This window comes from Macaca thibetana, chromosome 16 (assembly GCF_024542745.1).
Source record: "Macaca thibetana thibetana isolate TM-01 chromosome 16, ASM2454274v1, whole genome shotgun sequence".
In the NCBI taxonomy this organism is placed as follows: domain Eukaryota; kingdom Metazoa; phylum Chordata; class Mammalia; order Primates; family Cercopithecidae; genus Macaca; species Macaca thibetana.
The window spans coordinates 36,565,130-36,590,448 of NC_065593.1; the positions used below are offsets into that span (position 1 = coordinate 36,565,130).

At 51.5% G+C, this 25,319-nt stretch overlaps 1 protein-coding gene across 6 annotated transcripts; it reads left to right on the plus strand.

Annotated features, from left to right (window-relative positions):
* Positions 1-706: 706 nt before the first annotated feature.
* Positions 707-24,746, plus strand: SEPTIN4 (septin 4). Of its 6 annotated transcripts, XM_050764718.1 has the most exons (14): positions 707-2,447; positions 3,105-3,149; positions 4,380-4,387; positions 18,066-18,362; positions 18,710-18,803; positions 19,242-19,328; positions 19,821-19,944; positions 22,905-23,039; positions 23,153-23,270; positions 23,360-23,461; positions 23,655-23,751; positions 23,845-24,007; positions 24,163-24,262; positions 24,517-24,746. In XM_050764718.1, exons 1-14 carry the CDS (start codon positions 854-856, stop codon positions 24,574-24,576), a joined length of 3,024 nt encoding a protein of 1,007 aa, XP_050620675.1. In that variant the 5' UTR covers positions 707-853; the 3' UTR covers positions 24,577-24,746. The 6 variants fall into 6 exon arrangements, with proteins under 6 accessions (XP_050620675.1, XP_050620671.1, XP_050620673.1 ...); XM_050764714.1 differs by lacking the exons at positions 707-2,447; positions 3,105-3,149; positions 4,380-4,387 and adding an exon at positions 12,939-13,058; XM_050764717.1 differs by lacking the exons at positions 707-2,447; positions 3,105-3,149; positions 4,380-4,387 and adding an exon at positions 12,951-13,058 and having other exon boundaries at positions 18,066-18,112.
* Positions 24,747-25,319: the final 573 nt, after the last annotated feature.

The window sequence follows — 25,319 nt, forward strand, 5'->3', positions numbered from 1 at the left end:
CTCCTGCCTCAGCCTCCCAAGTAGCTGGGATTACAGGCATGCGCCACAACACCCAGCTAATTTTGTATTTTTAGTAGAGATGGGGTTTCACTATGTTGGTCAGGCCATCTCAGACTCATGACCTCAGGTGATCCACCCACCTCGGCCTCCCAAAAGTGTTGGGATTACAGGTGTGAGCCACTGCACCTGGCAAATCCCTTTATTAATAAAACACCAAACTCTCCTGGACCAAGAATGTGAGAATTTTATTATTTGAGCAACCTGGATTTTTACCCCAGGAGCAATGAAACCATCCATGAGACCTGGAAAAAGCTGAAGCTCTCTTTTTTTTATTTTTTATTTTTTTTAACTTGTATACAGTACAGTTTCAAACAAAATTGGGGCAACTTTGTACTTTGTACCTTATTAAAACTGGGGCTTACACAGTGTGTTTGGTTTGACCTTGTCTTCATAGGATCTTCTGGCTGATTCCTTCTCTGGATGAGTCCCTGAGAATTTCTAGAATCTGGGGAGAGTAAAGGAGGGTCTGGAGCCTTCTCTATATACAAGGAAATCCCAGTTTTGTTAAAAACTTGCCAAAGGCTTGGTGATATAACTCCAAACAGAAATCCACAGATTCCTTTCAGGTACTTCTTTGGGATTCTGTAAAGAATTGTGACTGTACACTAGGATGTTTAATAGGAAGGAAACTCCCTCCTTTATGACATCACCAGACAGAGAGGTAGCTAAGGGGACTAGTTGAGACACTCTTAGAACAACAGCCACTTTTGTGGGAGCCCAAGAACAGCAGCTTTAAAACGGGGTAAATATTCAGGCATCATTAGGATCCTGAATACAAGCGAGCCAGTAAAATATGGGATCTACTCAGAAAGGCACAATCTATCAGATGGTCAAGACAAATAAACCTGGGGCCAAGGTAGCAGTTTCAGCACAGAGAGGGTCTGAGGTTACTACTAACACATCCCCTCAGCGGGGACATGGGTACATTCTTGCCTCAAGCCATCGAAGTGCTGCAGTCTCCCTGAACCCTTCCCACCGAAGATCAGAAGCTGCACATCCCACCACTCCCCATTCGGCATCAGACTATCCTCGATCTGTCTCCCTCCAGTCAGGGCCTGGACACTATGCGGTACCCACTCCTCGGGTAACCGAGACTGGACCAAGAACAGAATCATCCCGCCATTCCTCTCCTCCTAGAAAGAACCAGCAAACTCAGACACTGGCTTCCCATGCTTCAAGCAGACTACGGAATGTTAGTCCACCTGGAGAGGAAGCAGCACGAAGAGGCGGTGAGAGCAAGTCAGGGCGCGAGGTCGGCCATCATGCCTCATCAATCCCAGATGCCAAATCTACTCGTCGGTTGAGTTTTCAAGATCAGAAGGATAACTTACAATCACAAATCTTACAAGATGACCCACCATCCAAGGTCCAGAACCCCCAAGGAGTCAGAGTTCCCCGTAGGATTTTGACTTACCCAAAGGATGAAGCAGTACAAACTGAGCCCATCCAAAGGATTACAACTGCTAGCGAGATCAGATCTCCAAGGAGTCCCTCTCGCCCAGAGCACAGAAGCAGCTGTGTCTCTGCAGACTATCAGACAGCCCAGAGAAAGGTCCCTGTAGAAGAATCAGAAACAGGTCCTTACAGTTCAATTCCTTCAAAACCCAAGGCCTTGTATAGGAATATGAACTTGGACTCATCACTCAAACTATCTGTCCTTAAAGATTCTGATGGTGTACACCGAGTTTCTACACGGGTAGACCCTGAGTCTCTTCACAAGTATTCTGTCTATCCTGAAACCAAGCCCTCCGCAAAGGTCTTAATATCATCACAGGTGGAGTCCAATGTGAGGGCCCCAATCCGAGGAAACAACGAGGTTGGCCGCAGGGTCACCATCTCCCCAGGGGTACAGTCAGTAGAGCCAACTCACCGTGTGACAGCTCAATCAGTGTCTGAGGGCTCCCACAAGTCATCCATGTTTGTCACTCCAGAGCCCATCTATAAACAGCAAACCCCAAAACCCCCAGAAACTACCTACATGTCCCAAGGACCTACACCCAGGTATCCAGAACTCTCGCAAAAGCCCTCCATCCATGCAGAACTGGAACTGACCCCTCGGCCCTTGCCTCCTCGGTCCTTACCTAGGTACGGACCTGACTCCTCATGGTGGCCCTTGCTGAATCCTGAAGTTGAAACACCCCAAAGCCAGCCGACAACACCTGATTTTGAGCTTAAGTGTTCTCCTTCCCTAGATCCTTTATTGTCCGGTTTTAAAATAGACTCTAGCCCTTTCTGTGAGGATCTGAAGTTCCAGAGAGAGAAGGCAAGCCTATCACCACCATCACCACCAAAGGAGTTTCCAAGTTGGGCACCACTGAATAAAGTGCCACAGACCCCCAATCACACCTGCAAACAACCCATTCAAAGGTTTAGTGCTTTCTTCCTGGGTATGTGAAGAAGCAGACTGCCCAGGTGCAGCCCCAATTTAGTGAGATGGGATGTTGGGGTGGGCAGGAAAGACCACCTCTTCATTCTGGGAATAAGGGCTGCTCTCCTGCCAGTGCCAAAGCTAGTCCTATCCTTGAGCCTATTGCTCCATTCCTTCCCTGCCAGCTTCTCTGTGCTCCAAGCTAATGACATCGATGATGATGCTTGGGCCGGGCGACAGGCATTGATTCCTCCAGGCAACACTGCTTACCTTTTCAATTGAAGGTAGTAGAGAGGGCTTGCAGGGTTGAAAGCTGCTTCCTGAGTGGGGATGAAGAACTGAGCTGGGGTGAGGGCCGGTAAGGGCTGTTAAATAGAATAAGGGCCTCAGGTAAATACTCTGACTACAAAGTGGAGAGGGTGGGGTGCAGATGAGCTGGGATTCCAGGAGGGGAAAGGCATTCACAGTGGCACAGAGAGAGGGTGTAAAAAAGGGAAATGGAGAATGGGTATATGATATATAGTTCTAGGCTGGAGGAGCTTCTTGGAGAGGACCAAGGGCTGAGGGCACCTTTGGGTGGAGAAATGTGGAGCTAGAAAGGGAGCTGCAAGTAGTGGAGGGTGGGATGTGCATCCCACAGAGAGAAGAAAAGCAACCATCTCTCTGTTACTTTCAGATGTCTCAGAGGAAATGTACAATCGTGTCATCTGGTGGCTGAAAGGTCTGTGCTTTTCCCTCCTATGGGTCCACTGTGGGAGCTTGGGGGATGGGAGGACAGGTGAGGAGTGGCATCTATGTATCTACAGAGTTGGGTCGTTTAGGAGGTAAATGCTGGGATTTTGACCTGAAGAAGCAGAGGAACTTCTCATCTTGCTGAAAATTTCACCATTAGAGTCATTTCTTTGGGGGCTTGGGATCTTTTCCATTTTCAAGAGTCTCCTTTTAACAGGAAGTTACTTCTGGAATGGAGAATAATGTAAGCCTCATGGCCTTTTCAGCTTAGTTGGTCACCTATCACATGATTTAAAAAAAATACACCAAAGCAAACCGCCTGCTTCACAGTCTTGCTCAGAGTTGACTTCACCCTAATTCAGGCTGGGGACTCTTCTCATGTGTTTCTCGGGTTCCTCAGAACCCTCCTCATGCCCCCACTCTACCACCTGGGGTACTTATTGGTGCTGCCCAGGCAGGATCTTCAGAGATGTCTGGGCCTCCCCCTTGAGACCGTCAGTGTGTCTTGCAGCTCTAGAATACTTAAGAGAAGTGTCCCCAGACCTTGTGACCCTCCGCTCCCTTTATACTCTTGGCTTCTCTGGGGGCAGGGGAGGGTGGGGACCAGCCCTCAAGGAGTAAATCTTGGCAGCAGGGACCTCTTGCTGTGAGCATTTTGGCCCAAAATATACTCCAGCCCTATGAGCATGACAGAGGCCAGGGCTATGGATAAAGCAGTTCCTGGGGAGGCCGTCCAATCCCAACCAGCATGAGCCCTCCTAGTGATGGTCAGCAAAGAGCAGAGAAGGGCAGTCCTCCTCAGAGGGAGCAAAGCTCTATAGAGTAGCAGCACAGTAAAGTACGAACTCGAGTTATCTAACTGGATTTGGGCCCTGGGTCCACTATTTTCTGACTGTGACCTTGGGTAAGTTATTTTACCTCTCCAAGCATCAGTTTCCTCATCTGTTAATGAGAATAATGACTCCCTCTTAGGGTTATTGTGAGGATTATTACAAGCTATTACCGAAAAAACACTTAGCACGGTGCTTGGCAACAGTGAGCATTCAGTAAATACTAGCTGCTGTTATTTGGGCCACTTGCACTTGGAAGGGATTGGGCCAGGTTTGCCTAAGTCCACTGGGCGTCTTTAGTAAATTTCTCTTTTTCCCCTCCTATTGGCACTCTCTGAATTCCATTTGCTGCCCCCTGGGAATGCCTGGCTTCTACTCTGTTATGACAGATGAGGAGGTAAGAATGCCCCTGGGAGGTTACTCCCAGTCTTCCTGGGCCCACCCTACAATCCAAATCCATCTCCTGTCCTATAATGGGAGAAGGCATGGAGGGAGACAGAGCTGCTCCCTATGGTTGAGCAGATTGTTCACTGCACAAGAGCACTGGGTGGAGGGGGTAAGTGGGGGGCCGAAATCTAACCTGTGTTCCATTTGCCAAGCTGTGCACCTGTGGGGCTGCATCTCCCCAGAGGGGGATTTGCACAAAAGCACTGTATGAGCTAGTTGCAGTCCTAGAAAGAACAGACCTTTTGGCAGATGATGAATCTTGCCAAGTGCTCTGTGGGAAGGCTGTCTAGGTAGCCGTTGGATCAGTCCCCACCTGGTTCTCCTCTTTTCAGCCTGGGGCATTCTAGAAAGGGGTCGCTTTTTTGGGTTACACACTATTTGGGTCCTCAACTTGGAAAAACTCAAGGTGGACTCTGCTCTCAGCAGTCCTGTGTCCTCATTTTGGCAGTGTCCTGATTTCACTGCATTGTTCCCATAAGTACTTTGGCTATTCTTGGCCCATGTTTGATAAGATGGTCAAAGCTCTTCCTACTTCCATTATTTTCTCTTGCCATATTTCTCTATTACCCAAAGCCTAACAATGGCCTCTAATGGGTCCCATTCATGGGCTGACTCAGGATGCACAGTTGGCCACAGATAGAAAGCAAACCAGTGCATAGTGGGGGTCAGCCTAAGCTCAGATAATGGAACAGCTGAAGGGGAGGTGACCAGAAACAAGGCTGCCACCTCCCACTGCCATGGGTTCTTATCCAACCCTGAGCTCAGCTGTAGGTGGGAGTGGCTACTTTCAGAGATTATCTCCATGCAAGACAGTAAGTCCCTCCCTCCCTTTCTCCCTTCCTTCCTTCGTTCCTCCCTCCCTTCTTTCAATGAACCATTTTTATTCAGATGCCTAGCACTCTACTAGGCACTTTTAGGGGAAGCATTGAAGTTTCACAGCACACACATTCCTTGGCCTTGAGAAACTTGCCATGATATGGTTGGGGAGATAAAACACAAACAGGAAACATTTAAACAACAATATGAAATAGTTGGTGCTGAAATGTCAAAATAGATGGAACAGACTGAGTAAGTGCTCTTGGAGGGTCTTAGGAGAGAGGGAGTTCGCAGGGATATGGGTAGGGGGTCAGGGATATGGGTAGGCCCTCCTTCCCAAAGCCAAGGGATGGTGGTGTCTTAGCTAGCCTTTTGCTCACCCCTAGATGCAAATCTGTACCTTTGGGAAGGGGTTAATATTTTCCTTCAGTCAAGATTTGATGTTTTTGACTGAGCAAGCTCCTCCCTGTTCTCCCCCATCCTCACCCCCTTTTTCTGTGCATCATGTTTCAGTTTAGTAAGTCAAAAGCCTTGGCAACAGGATGGCTCCTTCCTAAAATAGCTCTTATCCTGTCTCAATAATTACAGCTCTCCAGCCCTGTTCAGCAACAGAGTTGCTCCCCAGAAGCCGAGAAGAGAAGGCTCCCAGGCAGCTGGGCTGCTGATCTTCTCTGACATTCTGGAGGTAGGATGGCATGGAGGTGGGCCAGGTGCTCTCTAATGCATGAGAGAGCTAGGCTCTCCCCAGCCTGTCCCCCAGCCAGCATGGCCCCATGCAGACTCAGGATGGAGATGCTGTGGTGCTGGTGTCCAAGGCCTCTGATTCCTCTAATCTGGGAATGGTTGACCATAGAGTCTGTTCCAGATTCCATTCCTGGCTGGGATTCTCTGGTGGCCTGGCCACGATGCCTGGCTTGTGGAAGGCATCATGTTTGTTGTTGAGCTTCACAAGCTTCTCTGGGTGAACAGCTGGGGATGGCACCTGATTCAGCCCATCTCTTTCTCCTAAGTGTCAGTCCCTTCCCAAATGGCCCTTCAAGGCCCTTTTGTCTAAGGAATGGGGTGGACAGATGCTTCTCATCCTTGGATTGGGACATTAGGGGCTGGAGTCTCCCTAGAGGAGTTTGTGCTGGACTGAGGGAAGCATTCCTGATGGGGTTTTTTTGGGATCAGAACTAGCAAAAGCTCAACAGGAAGGTCCTGAGGTTGCCCTAATGGGTCACTGGGGGCTGTCTTCTCACATAGCCCTGGGGAGTTCCTGAAAATAAAGCAGTTCTGATGGGAGGGACTGCAATGCCTTTGATGGACAGGGTGTGTTAGCCCCAAGATCCTGTTTCCTCAAGGCATCTGACCTACTCATCCTTAAATGTGACTTCTCAGGCTGTCATAGGGCAAGGTGGTTTACTCTCTGCTCTATCAATTATGCAAGAAACCAACTCTGGAAAATAGGCCAGGAATCAGAGGAGGCCATCTCACTGATACTTAAGGCAGACCTCAGTGTCTTTTGGATGACATGTCATGTGACCCCTGAGGGATAGGATGATCAGCCTCCTGTTGTCTTCTGAATCACAGGAACATTTTGCTCAGGTTGGCTTCCTTTACAAAGAGAAATCCAAAGCCTTTGAGGAACTCAGGGAGTTTCCACATTCATGAGGATGTTCACAGAATCCTAGGTCATGGGCTATCTGGAAGGAACCCTCCCTCACTTTTTTTTAAAGTGCTCTGTTGCCCAGGTTGGAGTGCAGTAGTGCGATCCATAGCTCATTGTAATCTTGAACTCCTGGGCTCAAGTGATTCTCCTGCCTCAGCCTCCTGAGCAGCTGGGACTATGGGCACCAGCCACTGTACCTGGCATTTCTCTTGCTTCGGGTAGAGGTTCATAGTTGAGAAGAAAGAGAATCGTTGAAAGAATGGAGCAGAACTGCTGAAAATGGGGCAAGGCATCTCGGGAGGCTTTTTTTTTTTTGAGACGGAGTCTCGCTCTGTCGCCCAGGCTGGGAGTGCAGTGGCATGATCTCGGCTCACTGCAACCCATGCCTCCCGGGTTCAAATTATTCTCCTGCCTCAGCCTCCTGAGTAGCTGGGATTACAGGCACCCACCACCACGCCCAGCTAGTTTTTGTATTTTCAGTAGAGACGGGGTTTCACCAAATTGGTCAGGCTGGTCTCAAACTCCTGACTTTGTGATCTGCCTGCCTCAGCCTCCCAAAGTGCTGAGATTACAGGCATGAGTCCCCACGCCTGGCCTTGGGAGGATTTTTATAGCAGTTTGACCATTGTTCCACAGCTTCTTAGGAAGCAAGCATCTTACCCCATCAGATGGCACTCTGTTCATTTCCAGCTACCATGGGCAGCCAATTCCAGAGCAGGATGGAAGGCTGGTGACCTCTGGCTAAAACTTGCTAATTTGGGGACAGGCTAAGTTGACCAGCTCATCAGGGTTTGCCTGGGACTTTGCTGGTTTTAGCACTGAAAGTCCCATGTCTCAAGAACCCCCTCAGTCCTGGGCAGACCAGGACAGTTGGTCACCTAGTACAAGCTGTGGTGCAGTCTGCCTGGAAGCACAGAGTGAGGGGACAATGTCCTGGCTTCACAGTGATACATGGGCAGGTTACTCCCTCTGCCTATAAAATGGGGGCAGGAAAATACGATGCTTTTCTCTCAGACTTGATAGCAGAGCTGAGGGCAGACTCTCTTCTTAGTTCTTTGTTTTGCCCAGAATAATCCCACATAGGGAAAAATCTGCCACATCCATCATGGACTTTTTGGTGTATTTTCAGAAGCTGTGTGGTGACTGGAACCAATCTCCAACATCACATCTTTCTGCAGAGTAGTTTGGTGCTGTTTGAAATGGTGGATTTTCCAAGTAACAGAAACAGTGGGCCTGGGTAGAGTAGGGAGCTTGGCTTCACAGGCCAGGGTGCATACTCGGGTGAGGAAGTAAATCTGTAACCAAGGAGCCACCCTGACAGGTGCTCAGCCAGAGGCAGGCTGTCCTGAGAAGCAGAAATGGCCGTGTCCCTCACCCTCCTCTGCTCAGCTGCCTTTGGCTCAGCTGCTGTTAGGGGAGCAGCAGGAGACAGCTGCACCTTGAGGGCTGAATGAAGCCTGGAGGAGGGGGACAGAATGTGAAGCAGTTCCTGAGGGAAGCTCAGGCTGACACTGTGGGTGTCGCTTCCTTGGCACACCCACTGCCGGCAAAGCCATCTAGTTCCAGGGGTCTCCACAGTGGCTGTTTCCGGGAACTTGGGTGGGTAGGTCTGAGACCAAGCACTAGCTTTCTAGAGATGGTGTCTAGCTGGAGAAGCTGACTCCACAGATGGTGGTGGCTTGGTCATTCCAATGTCACTTTAATTTAAGGCATTACTCTGGTATTCTCTGTCCTCCCATCTCTCTACCCCTATTACATGTGCACACTCCAAATCCTTTGGAGGGAAGGCATTTGAAATAGTCACAGTTGACAGTTACTGGTTTGATGTTGATAATTTTCTTATTAGTGGAGATAATAGCTACCATTCATTTAGTGATCACGTTAAGTGCATTAGTGGGTTTTCATAGTAACCTATGAGTGGATTTATTCTCCCTGTTTCACAGATGAAGAAACTGAGGCTCAGAGTTTGTTCATCAAAGCTGGAAGCATTTTAAGGAGCAGTCTGTCCCAGGGAGTCAACTATATGGTATAGAAACCCTTCTTCTATAGCCACGTCTCCCTGGAAAATACTTTTCAATATTTCAGCAGCACCTTTAGGTATCAAGAATTGTGAAGGGAAAGGTTTTAGTGGGAGTAACATCTGTGTCCTTGCATGTGAACCATGAGGCTGGGAGGTGGGTGTGAGCTTGTGAGCAGCCAGGATGAAGGGCAAGTGAAGGGTCAATGAAGCCCAGAGCCTCAAGGCTTGTCTGGGCTCTAAAATCAGAATGGAAAACTAATCAATGAGTCCTTTTAGTCAATCCATATTGATCAGCCATCTCCTGGGGGCAGAGGCCTGGACACCCAGACAAACATCACATCACATGTTTGCTGATTTGAAGTGAGCAGAGGTTAAAAGAGAAGACATACTCCCTGCCCTTGAGGAGCTTGTGGTTAATTCGGTAGAGAAAAGTATACAGATGGGTCACTTGAAAGGGTGTGGACATCAAAGGACAAAGCAAAGTCCAATGAAATGAGTCAGCAAAGCTTCCAGCATGGAGGCATATGGAGGGTAAAAGCCAGGGAGACACAGATATTGGCACAGTATAGTGAAGACTTTGGTAACTTGGCTGCCCAAAGGTTGAAGGGCAGTTGTTTAGAATCAGTGAGTTTTTGGCCGTTGGAGGTAGGTATTCGAGCAGAGGCTGGGAAGGCAGGGGAGCCTTCAGACATCTGGTGAGTAGTCACATCAGGAGGTTTGTAAGTCCTTTCCAACCCTGAGCTCCTATAGCCCTGCCCTGCTCGTGGAGGGTGTCGGAAGGACTGTCTGGCTTCTAGCACTCCACCAGCTCCGGAACTGCCCCTCTTTGCAGTCATTCGGCAGGTGCCAGGAAACACAGTGTTCCCCAGCCTTGCCACCCACACCTTATGCCTGCCTCCAGGATCATGGGACACGTGGCAGCATCTGGGGGAAGATTTGGGCTTAATGTATTTTGGTTTATTGCCTTTGTCCACCACAGACCTCGTTGGACAGACTTGCTGAGGTTTCCTTGAAAGACACAACCCAGTGATAGCCTTTGGTCCGAGGGCTCTCTGACTGTATCATCAGTGACTCATCTGTCTCACTGGGGAAGGGATGTATGATTAGTTCTTGCACCACTTTAGGGAAACTTAGCTACTGAGAGGCAGAAATGGCCATTGCTAGTTATGCAGATCTGAAATCCTGATTTCCTATGGTAATTGCTGTTTATTATCGGCTTTAAACCTGGGCCCTGGGATGGCCCACATGCAGCCTCCTTGCTTAGGTCCTGTGCCACACAACCTGTACCTATGGGTGGGCAGGAAAGACCTAGTGGAGGGGGCCAGGACATACCATGTTGGCCTGACCTAAGCAACGGAGCCCAGGACAGCAGGCTAGAGCTATGGTAGCTGAGCTGAGTTTCCCAGCTAGACACTCCCCTAGACACTTGGCTCAGATACCGTGCCCTAGCAGTGCCTGGGGAGTTGTACTCTAGTCAAGGCCATCAATGCTTGGTGGGATATTGAATTTTGAGGGAGAGCTAGCGCTGCAAGAGCTGAGCCATGCTGAAGCAGAGTTGGCCAGGCCACCTGCTGGCTGGAGATGAGGAAGAGCACTCAGTAAATTGCCAGTGACTCACGCAAGGGCTGCTGTATTAGACTCTAACTCCCTCACACAGAATGTAAGAGCTAGAGTTGAGAGAAGTCCAGTCTTCTCTTTCAGTGGGGGAAAGAGAGGCCCAGAGAGGGCAAGGGACTTTCAGGCAGTAAGACAGCCAAGTTAGCATAGGACTTGTGGCCAGGCCAAGTTCTCTCAGAGTCCTCCGAATGCTGTGGTAGGTTAGCATGCAGGGCTTGTGCAGGGGGGATGGCTCAAAGTCAGTCTTCAGCTTTTATTTCACCCAGCATGCCTCATGTTAGGCCTGTGGTACAGTGATTAGAAAGAGATTAGACCAATATTCTTGGCTTAGAGCTAAGTTCCGTGGTCCCAGGACTTGCTTGGGGCCTCACTTTCCTCAAGGCAAGCTGGTACCAACCTTCCTCAGGACACACAGGGCCCTCTGGCGCCTGGGCAGCAGGTGCCAGAGAAGAACTGGGATTCCAGCCACAGCTGAGGATGAGCTGGCTGGGCTGCCTTTTGAGATGTGTATGTGTCCACACTTGGAATTCAGCTGAGATCAGGGGAAGGGGCATGTTATAATAGTGGAAAGTAAGGGTTTCTGCTGGGTCCTGTCTTCCCTGATGTAGGCTTTCTCCTCACCCCAGGCTACAGGACTCTGGAAGCATGTAAGAGGTATTCTTAGAGTGCATACATGAGTACTGGAGGCCCAGGGCTTTGAACAGTGGGGCTTTGTATAGCCCAAGCTTGACATTTGGGGCTGATGGTAGCAGCAGCTGCTGCTTCTGCAGACTTCCAACTGCCATTGGTTTCTCTCTTTATGTCTTTGTTTTCCTGAGTACAGCTTCGGATGCTCTGATCTACCCCAGACCTTTTCTGGGAGCCTCTCTTTACCTTTAGAGGTTCCCTTTCAGGGGAGCCAAGCTGCTGCCCCCATTCTATACATTCTCCCCCTTTTCTCAGATCCTGGGCCCTCTCCTGAATCACTGCATGGCCAACCTTTCTCCAGCACCTCCTGCTGCTGCCTTGTTCTCTTATCTTCCTCCAAGGCCTATAGTAGCATACAGCATATCCTCCTTCCCCCACTCCATCCACTTTTAGAAGGCCAGAGCTGCAAGGAAGCTTAGAAATCATCTAGTTTAATCCCCTCATTTTCAGCTATGGAAACTGAGACCCTGACGGGTGAAGCAAGGCCACCCAACTAGGAAGGTTTCTCCTCAACCTGCTGGCTCGTGAACACCCTGCCATCTTCCAGTCCACCAGTGCCAAACAGCCAATAACAGCTCCAGTAGCAGCCCCATTGTTTTTCTCAGCTTGATCTTACCTGCTGCCTCAGGCCCTCTTCCCTCCTCTGGCTGAGTTCTAACTGGTCCCGACCACTGCTACTGGTTCACAGATCAGACTGAAATACAGCAGGCAGGCCTCTGGCACTTCTACCAACAGGGAGGGCCGTGCCTGTGGGTCTCAGTTTTGTCCAGAGTGTATTCAGGCAGAAGCCAGTCAGCCTGCCATTGAGAGAGGAGTCTTGGGGGTCAGGACGGAACATGCTTCTGGAAACTTCCACAGGAGCCTGACCAGCTCAGACCCTACTTAGCTCAGGGAATCCCTCACCAACACCCCACTCACCAAGCATCTGCCTTCCCCTAGCTGCTGCTCTGACCCTTCTGAGCCTCTAATGCCTCTAAAGCTTCAGGGGCATCTGTCCCCTCAGCATCTCACCTGCTTGTGGGAGGAAGAGTGGCCCAGCTGGGCCTGGGTCACGCCTGGGTTGGCCTCTCCTGAGGCCCTCCCCACTATCCTCAGCCACAGGCAAGGCTCCACCGCCCTGTTAAAGCCACTCAGCCTCTCCCTTCCATCCTTCCGGCAGATGATCCCTGCAGCAAATCCTCTTTAATCTGTAATCTGCGGTACTGCACGAAGGGAACCTGTCTCTAACCTGCCCCTTCACAGCTCGGGTGGAGGTGGAGAATATCTGACATTCCCCTTTAGGAGGGGTGGTGATCAGTAACTTGGGCATCAGCCGGCTTCACTTTGTGAAAACCTTGCTGAATCCGTGCGCTAACTAACGGTTTCTCTCCAACTCATAGAGCAACTCCCCCTCCCTTCCAAAGGCGTCTTCTTCTGGGGATGCCAGGTGGGGCGTTCGGTTTTCTTTGGGAACTGGCTCAAGCCCCCGCGGTACTTCTGGAGCTGAGTAAAAAAGAGCCAGGTGTCCAGTGCTGCCCGGGGACGAGGAGCTGAGGCTCCCCGCTCTGTCCTGGGTGACCCTATGCTCTGCGCCTCCGGGGGTCGCGGGCTGCGAGGCCGGCCCTAAGGTGGGCACCCCGACCCGGCTCGCGCCGGCACCCCTAGCAGCTGAGGTACAGGCCCCGCCCCGGGGACGACTCGCTCCGCCCCCGCCGCCGGGCCCCTCCCCAGCTGTCCGCACTCGAGTAGGCGGGAGGGGGACAGCGGTGCTGCGAGGTCGGCGCGCAGCTCCGCAGCGGGTCGCTCGGGCGCTGTCCAGGCGGAGCCGGCCCCGCCCGGGCTGCAGCCATGGTAAGGCAGGCAGGCAGGCAGGCAGGAGGACGGGCGGGCGCGGGTCAGGGCCGGGGTGCGCAGGGCGGGTCGCTCCCGGGCGGCTCCAAAGGGACCCGCGGCGCCGCAGCCGCGGCTGTGCAGGGTGGGAGGCGCCGTCGCCGGCCGCGGGCACAGGCTGGCACTGCTGTCGAGCGGCGGTGCGTCGTTGCTCCCAAGTTTTTCCCTCTGAGCAGCCACGGAGTGGGCCCCGACCCCTAGATAATGCCTGCGGTCTAGGATGAAGGGGTGGGTCCGTGCTGAGGGAGGTGCCCGCTGGTGGAGACGCGCATGTTGGGGTGGCGAAGGCGCATCAGTGGTGAGCGGAGGTGAGGGTCCCCATCCTCGCCTGGGTCAGCTTTTACCTGAGTAACCCCTCCTCACCCACCTACCCTGGGCACAGGGGCCAGTACCAACTTCATTTGGAAAACACAGAGGAGGCCCACAAACACTGCCTGCCTCCCCAGGAGGGATGGTGAGACGCTTGGCCCCTCCTTGCCTCAGCCTGACAAGGGGCAGTCTCTGGGCCTTTCTCAAAGGGACCCCTGAGAGAGAGAGAGGCCCAGTCCACCATCCTGCCCGGTGGGATTAGCTATATCCTTCTGCCCCCGGGGACAGGAACCATGGGAAAGCTTCCTCCTGCTGCATCTACCCCCTCCCTGCCCACCAGCCAGGTCCCTCTGCAGTGTGTGGGGGTGGGGGCACCCATCCCTGCCACCTGCCTGTAGTGGGAAGAGAAACAGTAACCCCAGCCAGCCTCCCTGGAGGTGCCCAGGTAGGAAGTTTTGATGCTTGGCTCTGAAGATGTCATCTCTTCTCCTGACATTGTTGCCAGAGCCTGCCACAAATAACATAAGGATGTCAGGACCTCCAGGCCACACACCGTCCTCTCCTCCCAGTCTGGAAGCCCCACAGCCTTTGCCCTCTGCATTGGGGAACACGAACTCTTTACAGCAGCGGGGGATCCCTGACTAGCCTGTGGGGCGGGATGGTGGCTGTGGGCAGCCTCCAGAAGGGAACTCCCTGGGCCCCCTGGGATCAGAAGCTTTCAGGACTGGTAGGGCCAATCTTTTGGGCTCTTGTCTCTCAAGCTGTGTCCAGGCAGAGGCCCAAGCCTTGGCCAGGAAGTCTTGGTGACCCTGTGACCTTCCCCAAAGGGGGGTTCCTGGGAGAGGCCTGTCCTTATTCCTGTCCCCCACTTCTCCCCACATGGTGGATGGATGGACTGATTGTTCTAGGGATGGAAGCCTAGGGAAGTACTGATTATCCCCAGTGCCAAGTCCAGCAGGGGCTAGAGGGGCTTTTTCTGCCACATACTAAGTTCAGTTCAGCTGAGGTCTTGATGCTTTCAGCTTGTCTGAGGCCACCCTGTTCTTCTCTAATTAAAGACACCCCCCCACCCCAACCACCACCACCAAAGTCCCCATCCTCAGGCCCCTGCCCTCAAGCCAGCCAAGTTCTTAGGCTGACTGGTTCAGACCAAACTCCTCTATGAGGGTCTCTTTGTCAAAGGAGGTCAGTGTCCCAGCTGCTTTGGGAATCAGTGGGGGAGACCTCCCCAACCCAGGTGCCCCAGGGGGTTTAAATTTACATGTGAAAAGAAAAACAGGCCAACATTAATGACTATCCTGTGACTTGGGATGTACCTTCTCTTCTCAGGTTCAAAGCAGTTTAAGGAATCTATCATTTGGGAGTGCTTTCTCTCCCCGGCCTCCCTGGGAGGCAAGGAAGGGCCATTCACAACTGAACATTAAGGTCCTCAAATTAAGACACTATCCAGACTCACAAAAGATGTTTCCACCCAACCAGAAACAGTGGCCCCCTGACTCCTAGTTGAGTGTACACTTCCAACCAGGCCCCTTAATTTGTCTCCCACCTAAATGGCAGCTCTGAAGCTTCTGGGCTTCCAGCCTCCCCATTGCGTTGAACCCATGCTCCTCAGAGACCATGTGCTAACAGCTCCCCTGTTGATGCTATGGAAGTCATGGAGTGATGGAATTGATACAGGTTGCCATGAGTCAGAGGTCAGGTGTCCTAGGGTAAGGGGAGTCCCTGGAGCAAAGTACCCTCTGTGGCTGGTGCTCCCTGCAGGGAAATCTAGGAGCATATTTCTGAAGACAGTGACGTTCCCCACTGGGGAAAAAAAAAAATGAACGCTTGGGAAGAAGTGTGGGACCATTCCCATGAAAACCTATATGGGGAAGTATAGGACATCTCATCCTACTCCAGCACTGCTTAAAGTTAAGATGAAAGAGAGAGATTGGGGGATTCAATTCCTTTGGGAATGGGTATCCTGGGTGACTGTCCTCATGTGCTGATGGGCCAGGTCACTTGGGGACAGCTCATAGTCCTCAGGCAGACCACAGTGTCCTTGGGGGTTAACAGGAGAGGTCAAATGGATCAAGAGCCAGTGCTGCAAACAGACATTGGGAGGTTGGTGCTGTGCCCACCAGGGTAGGCAGCAGGCAGGCGTCATGGGGCAGCCAATCAGAGGAGGAGGGGACTGCAGAGGAACCAAGTGATCCTGCTGCAGCTGAGCTGTCCTTGGAGGGTGGGAGCCAAGGGAAGGGGAGGAGAAGAGGGGTGGGGAAGGACATTCCACAGGCTTTTTTGGCCCCTGCCAGAGACAGAAGGAGGTCAAAGAGAAAGGGAAAGGAGCAAGCCAGGAAGCCAGACAACAAGAGCATCAAAACAAGACTGTTTCTGTGTGTGAGGAACTTTGCCTGGGAGATAAAATTAGACCTAGAGCTTGCTGACAGGGAGTCTGAAGCGTGGGACATGGACCGTTCACTGGGATGGCAAGGGAATTCTGTCCCTGAGGACAGGACTGAAGCTGGGGTAAGGTGCTGCTCTGGGAGATGGGTGGACATGACCTGTCTTCCCCCTGCCTTGGCTGGGATTGGGGCTGAAAGTCAGAAAATGATTTGGTCACTGGCAGAGCTGGGAGTGGGCATGGACAGGCAGAAGGCGGGGACCCTGGTGTCCTGACTCCTTGTCTAGAGCCCCTGTGGCCCCCTCCATGCGGATGAGCAGCCAGGGCTGGCAGAGATGAGGATGGTGCTGGGTTCCTGGAGGCTCTGCTGGAAGATCGTGGGGGCTAGGGATCTTCATTAGGGCCTTCCTTTCTCCCATCCCTGCCCCTCCACTCAGTGCCCCTGGGAAATCAGGTGAAGCACAGCTTTCTCTGTCCCACCCTTGTCCTGACCCGCAGACCAACTGCTGGGTCATTGTGGATTTGTGCAGAGAGGCAGGATTTCCTGGAATTCCCCAGACTTACTAGCTGCCAGACAACAAGTCCTGCTGCCCCCCAGTCCCACCCCTTCTCTGTTGCCATGTAATTAATTGTCCAAGCTGGGACACTTTGAGAGTGAAAGGGCACAATTAATCACGATGCCAGGACAACAGGCATAGAATGGGATGTATGGTCGCCACTGGACCTCACAAATATCATGGGTGAGAAAAGCCTTGGGTTAGGCTTGCCTCAGGATAGCCTCTTCTGGTCACCCAGCCTCCACCTGCTGGTTCCAGTTTTGGGCTGAGGGGCCTCTTTTCCTCCCCTCTGTCCAGGCAAGCAGTGGAGACTATAGCTATAAGCAGGTGTGAAGACTTGAGAGGCAACAGCCTGGCAGTAGCTCCTAGCAGACTTTTCCCTCTAACTTCCCTATCCCAACCTCTTCCCTCTGGCATACACCTGGCAGTATGCATATCTGCCTCCCTCAATTCTTCCCTTTGCAGGAAGACTGTGGCCATCTTATCTCCCCCACTCTAGCTGGGACTCCACAGTGGTCTGGGGTAGTCCCCACTGGCTTGGCTAATCCCCAGAGAGTGAGTCAGCCTCTGCAGCCGGCCCTTGTCTATTGTCTGGGGGTGGCACGTGGGTATTGTGAGGCAGAGCTGAGCCCAGCACTGCCAGGCACCCCACAAAGGAGGCTGACCCCAAAGAAGAGGAGAATCTTTAGGGTCTAGAGCTGACAATGAGAGTTGGGGGAAACAGTCCCTCTTCTGAACTGGGGATGGGGTAGAACAGGCTTCTACAGAGCAGTCAATCCATTCTCTGCCTTCCACTCCCTGTGGGTCATGGTTTAGGCCAGCCCCTCTCCTGTACTGCTGGCTCTGGGCAAAGGGGGTAAGGAGATAACTGAGGGTGCTTCCCCTTGTATGTCCGTCACAGTTGGGGGCTGTCACAAGCTCTGGAGGCCCAGCCGTCCTTCAGCCTTCCCCGGGCTCTTCCATCCTCCCTCACCTGGTCTCTCCCAGCTGCCTTCCACCCACAGTCAGCATCCACTGGCAGGTTTACTTTTCTCTTCCAGGGCCCAGGGTCAGATTTGGGTGTGGCTCAGTGTCTGGAGTAAGGGGTAGGATCAGCTATACTGAACGCTGGTCTGTGAACCCTGGGAATTGAGCACTGGCAGTAGAATCTGTACCCCAGTCCCCCAGCTCACTGACCAGTAGTGACAGGAGGTACAGAACCCCCCGCTGGTTGACCTGCCTGATGCAGGCAGCTTTCTTCTCCCCTATCTACTTTCCTTATGTCCCTGCCCCATTCTGATGCACTGTACTCTCCTTCTGGGTTTAATGCCTCTGTCTGTTCTATCTTAATCAGTCCGGCCTTACTTCCTGGCCTGAGACAGTCCCTGGCTAGGCCAGAACCCCAGGAAAGGCAGCCCCAAAAAAACATGCTGCTGAGAAGGAGACCAGAACTGGAGTTCCTCAGTTCCCTAGAGCAGTTTCCAGGACTCTGGGGGTGCCCAGGGCTCTTCTTGGACCCTGGGGCCCTGCCTGGCATCTTGGACTGGGGAGACTTGTGAGCAGGTGAGGGAGGGATGGTGAGCACTTCCTCTGGCTTGGCTGCAGTTTCTTTCTCTTCTAACCACAAGTGCTTTCCCTTTCCCTCTTGCCTTCTCTTCTCTTCTGTCTCCTTCCTCATTCTTCCCTTCCGGCTCCCTTCCTGGCACCACCCATCTATTCCACCCACCTCGCTTCCCCCAGATCAAGCGTTTCCTGGAGGACACCACGGATGATGGAGAACTGAGCAAGTTCGTGAAGGATTTCTCAGGAAATGAGAGCTGCCACCCACCAGAGGCTAAGACCTGGGCATCCAGGCCCCAAGTCCAGGAGCCAAGGCCCCAGGCCCCAGACCTCTATGATGATGACCTGGAGTTCAGACCCCCTTCGTGGCCCCAGTCCGCTGACAACCAGCAGTACTTCTGTGCCCCAGCCCCTCTCAGCCCATCTGCCAGGCCCCGCAGCCCATGGGGCAAGCTTGATCCCTATGATTCCTCTGAGGTAGAGCCTCCAGCCCTGCCTTTACCTTTCAGTGGGCTGCTGCAGGAAGATCAGGGGGCAGGGGGCAGTGTGTGTGTGTGTGTGTGTGTGTGTGTGTGTTTATCTGGGACCTCTTTCAGTCCTGTGTAAGCCCTATCTCCATGACATCTGCCCCTAAGGGCACTGGAAATTAGCAGTTTCAGCAAGGGCAGGAGGCCCAGCTGGTGGCCTCAGATGGGAACCCAGAGAAGTCTGGCACTGCTTCTTTAAGGCTGGGGCAAAGGCCTGAAAGGGAGAGAAGATCAGCGCTGGGTGCCAGGGCCCCTTTGGCTTCTCACCCTGATGCATTCTGCCTTCCTGTCTACTAGGATGACAAGGAGTATGTGGGCTTTGCAACCCTCCCCAACCAAGTCCACCGAAAGTCCGTGAAGAAAGGCTTTGACTTTACCCTCATGGTGGCAGGTAGAAAAGGGGCAGGGCAGGGTTGGGCAGGGTGTGTTTCAGGTGGGGATAGTGTGTGTGTCCATGAGTGGGAAGGGAGTATAGGTCGGAGGGAGCAAGCAGTGAGTGGCTGTACTGTTTTGCAAAAAAGCCAGGAGTCATTGGTCTATGAAAGTGTATGTGTGTGGGGTGGGGTGGGGGTGGGTGTACGAATTGGTTGCAAAGAGCATCTGACCAACAGTTCCCTAGCATTTGCCTCTTTTTGTGTGACCTTGGGCAATCTCTTGCTCCCCCAAGCCAATCTCTGTGCTTCCTCCCAGCTCTAAAATGCTATAGTTTGGTTAGTCTAGTTCCAATTAGATAAGAAAGCAGTTCCCCCTAAACCTTGATCCAGTGGAATTGCTTTTTGGCTATAGATCTTACCTTCTGATTTGGTGCCTCTGTCCTCTCTCCTCTCAGGAGAGTCTGGCCTGGGCAAATCCACACTTGTCAATAGCCTCTTCCTCACTGATCTGTACCGGGACCGGAAACTCCTTGGTGCTGAAGGTAAGGAAAGGAGAGAACAATCAGGCAGACTTGCCTTGGGAAATTAAACTCACTCTAGAGTCTGGGGGATGGGGCTCTCCCCGACATGCAGGAAACCATGGCTTCCTAGAGAGACTGACAGCAGCTCTCCATAGGCCTATCTGCCTGGCAGCCCACCAGCCAGCTCCCTAAAGATTTGGGTGCTGAAGCAGGGCAGGGACCAGAGTCTTGCTCTCTGAATGAGTCTCTGACCCCCAAGGATTCCAGGAATCCAAGAAAAAACCGGGAGCAGAGAAGAGGCTGGGGCCAGAGCCAACAGCCACCGGCATTTCCTGTGTTGGGAAATGTACTCCTTGCTGGTTCCCAGAGAACAGTCCCCCAGGCAGCTTGGGGGTGGAGAAGGGGGCAGTGTGGATGAGGCAGTCTGGGCAATGAGGCTGGTTGGGGTGGGCAGTTCATCCTGACTGGGCAGGTCCCTGCCCTTGCCCTGGCCTCAGTTTCCCCCTTCTCCAGAGCGGATCATGCAAACCGTGGAGATCACTAAGCATGCAGTGGACATAGAAGAGAAGGGTGTGAGGCTGCGGCTCACCATTGTGGACACACCAGGTTTTGGGGATGCAGTCAACAACACAGAGTGGTATGTCTGACTAAGTGCAATCCCAGCTGCCCCTGAGCCACCCTTCTCCATACACAGGTACACACATAGCCCCAGATATATCCATACTTATCAGGAGGAAGCTGTCTATGACCTTGAGCATGTGACTTCCCTTACTGGACAGCCATCTTCTCCTTTATAAAGTAAGAGGGAAAGGATTGGAATAGATTATTTTTAATGTTCCTTCCAATTCTGCCCTATGATTCTATAATGGGGTAGGGACATAAGAAAGAAGAGGCTGAGGCAGAAGGATCACTTGAGGCCAGGAGTTCAAGGCCAGCCTCGGCAACATAGTGAGATCCCATCTCTACAAAAAGTTTTAAAAATTAGCTGGGCATGGTGGCATAGGCCTGTAGTCTCAGCTACTGGGGAGGCTGAGGCAGAAGAATCACTTGAGCTCAGGAGGTCGAGGCTGCAGTGAGCCGTGATTGCACCACTGCACTCTAGCCTGGAAGACAGAGTGAAACCTTCCAAAAAAAAAAAGATGAGAAGAGCCTCAAAAAGCAAACACATGTGAAGTGTGAAAACATGTAGCACAGAGTTTGATTACATAGTAGTTGCCCAATAAACTGTCACCCTTTTTCCTTTCACTAGCAACATTTTAGGTGTCACAAGCAAGTCTTGTTGAAGGGCTGGGCATGCATGGAGGGAGGGTAAAGGTGAGGAAGAATAGGCAAAGGGGAAAAATGGTAGAACTTTGTTTAAACTCCAGGCACCCTCTAGGCTACCTGCAGAAAGAAAAGTTGGCTTTACCACAACCCCCTATCATTCAGGCTTGAAGGACCTCCCTCCAGCTAATGGTCAGTAAGTCTGACCATTACCTCCAGCTTAGGTAATGGTCAGACCTAAGTGAGTAGATGAAGAGGGGAATGGATGAGATTGACAGGAGAAAAGGTGGTAGCTTTGATGAAGAAGTTAGGCAGGCAGTGCTAAGAGCGCTAGACAGAGAGTTCAAATCTTGATTGGCATTTAGTAACTTCATGATCTTAAGCAAATGATCCCCTTCAATCAATTTACCTACTGTCTCTTACCTTCCATAATACTAATAATTTCATTTGCCAGGCACCTCACAGTTTAAAGTGCACCTCCATATATACTCATTTTGTCAGACATTTATTTAATTAAAATATACCAGCACTTACCACCTCTCCAATTGATCTGAACATCACCCAACATGACGCATGCGCTCTGAAAAGTGTAAAGGGCTATTTACAGCATACTCAGGGATTTTAACAATGATAATTGCAGGACCAGCAACATAATTTGTTGGGCCCAGTGCAAATGAAAATGGAGGGCCCATTTTTCAAAATTTTTAAGAATTTCAACATGGCAACAGCAGAGCATCAAATCAGGTAGAATGTATTGAGCACATACTAGATGTCCAGCCTGTGCTGGACATTTTAAGGGATTCAGAACAAACATGAATGATTCCTATCCCTGAGAGGCTTATAGTCAAGTGGCAACAGGGAAGCAGGGGAGGTGGGGGCAGTTCTCTAACATGTTTCAATCAGATAGCAACTTAAATTAGTAAATGGGTCAGGCAAGGTGTAGTGGCAAGTGCACTGAGCTGTAGGGGCTCAGGTGGGTAGAGAATTTACTAGCTAAATGACCTACAGAAAGTCCTTTTCCTTTCCCTTTCCCTCTCCTTCCTCCTTTCTTTCTTTTCTTTTCTTTTCTTTTTTTTTTTCTTTTTGAGACAGGTTCTCACTCTGTTGCCCAGGCTAGAGTGCAGTGAGCTGATCACCCGCCTCCCGGGGCTCCCTGGGCTCAGGTTATCCTCCCACTTCAACCTCCCAAATAGCTGGAACTACAGGTGTATGCCACCACACCCAGCTAACTTTTTTGTATTTTTTGTAGAGATGGGGGTCTCACTACATTGCCCAGTCTGGTCTTGAACTCCTGGGCTCAAGTAATCCACCTACCTTGGCCTCCTAAAGTGTTAGGATTACAGACGTGAACTACCACACCTGGCCTGGAGCAAATCTGTTAGCTGCTCTGCATCTAGTTTCTTCATGTATGAAATGATAGTGATGATGATCATAATGCATAATGTCGACCTGTCAGGGCAGTGAGGATTAAACAAGATAATAGAAGAACAAAGGATATGAAAATTGAGGTTCTTGGGGGAAATTTATTTATTTGTTTTGCTCTGTAGTGAAGACAAGTGGGGAGCAGTGTGTATTGGTATAGTAAAAGGAGCCTTCATGGAAGAGATGGTTCTTAGGGCCTTGAAGGATGGAGTGGGTTTGGAGAGGTAGAGGAAAGGGTAGAAACACCTGAGCAAAGAGGTTCTGAGGTTACACTGGAAACCTGAATTAGAGTTTCCCTGGCTTGCAGTTGGTATTTGCCTGCAGCCACCTTGCTATTCTTTTTTTTTTTTTTTTTTTTGAGACAGTCTGGCTGCATCACCCAGGCTGGAGTGGTATGATCTTGGCTCACTGCAACCTCCACCTGCTGGGTTCAAGCAATTCTCCTGCCTCAGACTCCCGAGTAGCTGGGACTACAGGTGCACACCACCACGCCCAGCTAATTTTTGTATTTTTAGTGGAGACGGGGTTTCACCATGTTGTTCAGGGTGGTCTCAAACTCCTGATCTTAAGTGATCCACCCGCCTCAGCCTTCCAAAGTGCTGGGATTACAGAGGTGAGCCACCATGTCCAGCCTATTCTTACTGCTTTGTTTGATCACCTGGGCCCTTTCCCTCTCATCAAGCTAGCATTTATTAAACTTGCCTGAGTACTCAGTCTAATTTTGTATCAGGACATGTGAGATACACCCCATCCCATTCAGGAATTTCCCTAAAGATTTAGTAAAGTAAGCCAGGGAATAACAATGTCTTAAAAACACTGCTCAGAGAGTGGGCTACTACTTCTCTGTAGTCCCAGAGCTCACTAGGTGGCTCCCACTCTCACAGTTTCTCTGCTTGTCTGTCCCTGCCCCAGCTGGAAGCCTGTGGCAGAATACATTGATCAGCAGTTTGAGCAGTATTTCCGAGATGAGAGTGGCCTGAACCGAAAGAACATCCAAGACAACAGGGTGCACTGCTGCCTGTACTTCATCTCACCCTTCGGCCACGGGTATGGTCCAAGCCTGAGGCTCCTGGCACCACCGGGTGCTGTCAAGGGAACAGGCCAAGAGCACCAGGGGCAGGGCTGCCATTAGCAGGTGGTCACAGATTCCTGTTCCCCAGGCTCCGGCCATTGGATGTTGAATTCATGAAGGCCCTGCATCAGCGGGTCAACATCGTGCCTATCCTGGCTAAGGCAGACACACTGACACCTCCAGAAGTGGACCGAAAGAAACGCAAAGTGAGGGAAGCTGGTGGTGGGAGGGGATCAGGTGGGCTTCTAGAAAGGACGTGGTCCCCAGAACTGTGGGCCCCTCATCTGTTTGTCAGATCCGGGAGGAGATTGAGCATTTTGGAATCAAGATCTATCAGTTCCCAGACTGTGACTCTGACGAGGATGAGGACTTCAAATTGCAGGACCAAGCCCTAAAGGTGGGGCCACTCTAGGGCATCCCCTTCCCATCTTGTTTCTTCTGGGTAGAAAAAGGGAGTAGAATTCTATATTCAGGCTATCAGGGTGGAAAGGACCCTGGCTTCCTAGAGTGAAGCAGAGAAGATGACGATACAGGTGGAAAGAAAGAGGTGAGAACAGAGGGTGCTGACAGGCACCCCTAACCTCTTCCAGGAAAGCATCCCATTTGCAGTAATTGGCAGCAACACTGTAGTAGAGGCCAGAGGGCGGCGAGTTCGGGGTCGACTCTACCCCTGGGGCATCGTGGAAGGTAAAGCACTGAGCCTGTAACCAGGGTATCTCCTTGCCCTCTGTGGCTCTCCCCTACCTATGCCTCTGGCTGACCCCTAGCCTTGCTATGCAGTGGAAAACCCAGGGCACTGCGACTTTGTGAAGCTGAGGACAATGCTGGTACGTACCCACATGCAGGACCTGAAGGATGTGACGCGGGAGACACATTATGAGAACTACCGGGCACAGTGCATCCAGAGCATGACCCGCCTGGTGGTAAAGGAACGCAATCGCAAGTATGACCAGAAGCCAGAACAAAGCTGGCAGGGGGAGATCCCAAGCCTAGCCTTGGGTGAGACCAAGCCCTACTTTTGTTCTTCTATAGGCCCTGGGCTTAATCTAAGTGGGTGCTGGAGTCCTCCTAGCCTTATCAACCCTTTTCTCCCCTTAGCAAACTGACTCGAGAGAGTGGTACCGACTTCCCCATCCCTGCTGTCCCACCAGGGACAGATCCAGAAACTGAGAAGCTTATCCGAGAGAAAGATGAGGAGGTGAGAGCAGTATGGGTAGGGGAGGTCCCCTGTTTGATCACCAACGTTGGTATCTCTTTGTTTGGTAATAGAAAGATCCCTGGCTCTGGTGCATATTTCGGTCCTAGATAGGTCAATAGGTGGTTCTGTCCAGAGTCTCTATCACACCTCATGGCTACCAAGGTTCTGGCTTAAGGGATTAGAAATTTGGGGCACTTCCCCAACACTAAAGGACTCTTCAGAAGGCCGCATTTTGATGCCTGTGCCTATTCCAGCTGCGGCGGATGCAGGAGATGCTACACAAAATACAAAAACAGATGAAGGAGACCTATTAACTGGCTTTCAGCCCTGGATATTTAAATCTCCTCCTGTTCTTCCTGTCCATGCCAGCCCCTCCCAGCACCAGCTCTGCTCAGGCCCCTTCAGCTACTGCCACTTCGCCTTACATCCCTGCTGACTGCCCAGAGACTCAGAGGAAATAAAGTTTAATAAATCTGTAGGTGGCTTCTGGTGTCCCTGTGTGTATTTTTATGACCTCCTGGAGATCAAGACCCTGGGACCCAGTTTTGAAAGGCTAATGGGAGAAGATGTTGGTTTCTGGCTTTTAGTAGGGAAGGGAGAGTGGGGAAACTTTCCACTTCGTTTCCCCTTCTAAGTCCCTGCTTAGAATCCAGGCTGGCTTCTCCATCTTAACGATCATATCTATCATGCCTCTATTATCTGGGGTCTGGGTCTCTCTCCATCTTTCACACATACAGTACCTTTGGTAACAGAAATATCCCTGGCTCTGGTGCATATTTGGGTCCTGGATAGGTCAACAGGTGGTTCTGTCCAGAGTCTCCATCACACCTTAGGGGCTACCAAAGTCCTGGCTTAACGGATTAGAAATTTGGGGCACTTCTCCTGGCTAACACAGTGAAACCCCGTCTCTACTAAAAATACAGACGGGCGAGGTGGCGGGCGCCTGTAGTCCCAGCTACTCGGGAGGCTGAGGCAGGAGAATGGCGTGAACCCGGAAGGCGGAGCTTGCAGAGAGCCGAGATTGCGCCACTGCACTCCAGCCTGGGCGACAGGGTGA

What these genes read in the sequence shown, in the direction of transcription:
- SEPTIN4 (XM_050764718.1), top strand. Translation starts at nt 854, where the DNA reads ATGGGATCTACTCAGAAAGGCACAATCTATCAGATGGTCAAGACAAAT. An exon ending in GAAACTCCTTGGTGCTGAAG is followed by an intron (nt 19,329 to 19,820) that starts GTAAGGAAAGGA and finishes CCCCTTCTCCAG; the next exon opens with AGCGGATCATGCAAACCGTG. An exon ending in GCAGTCAACAACACAGAGTG is followed by an intron (nt 19,945 to 22,904) that starts GTATGTCTGACT and finishes TCCCTGCCCCAG; the next exon opens with CTGGAAGCCTGTGGCAGAAT.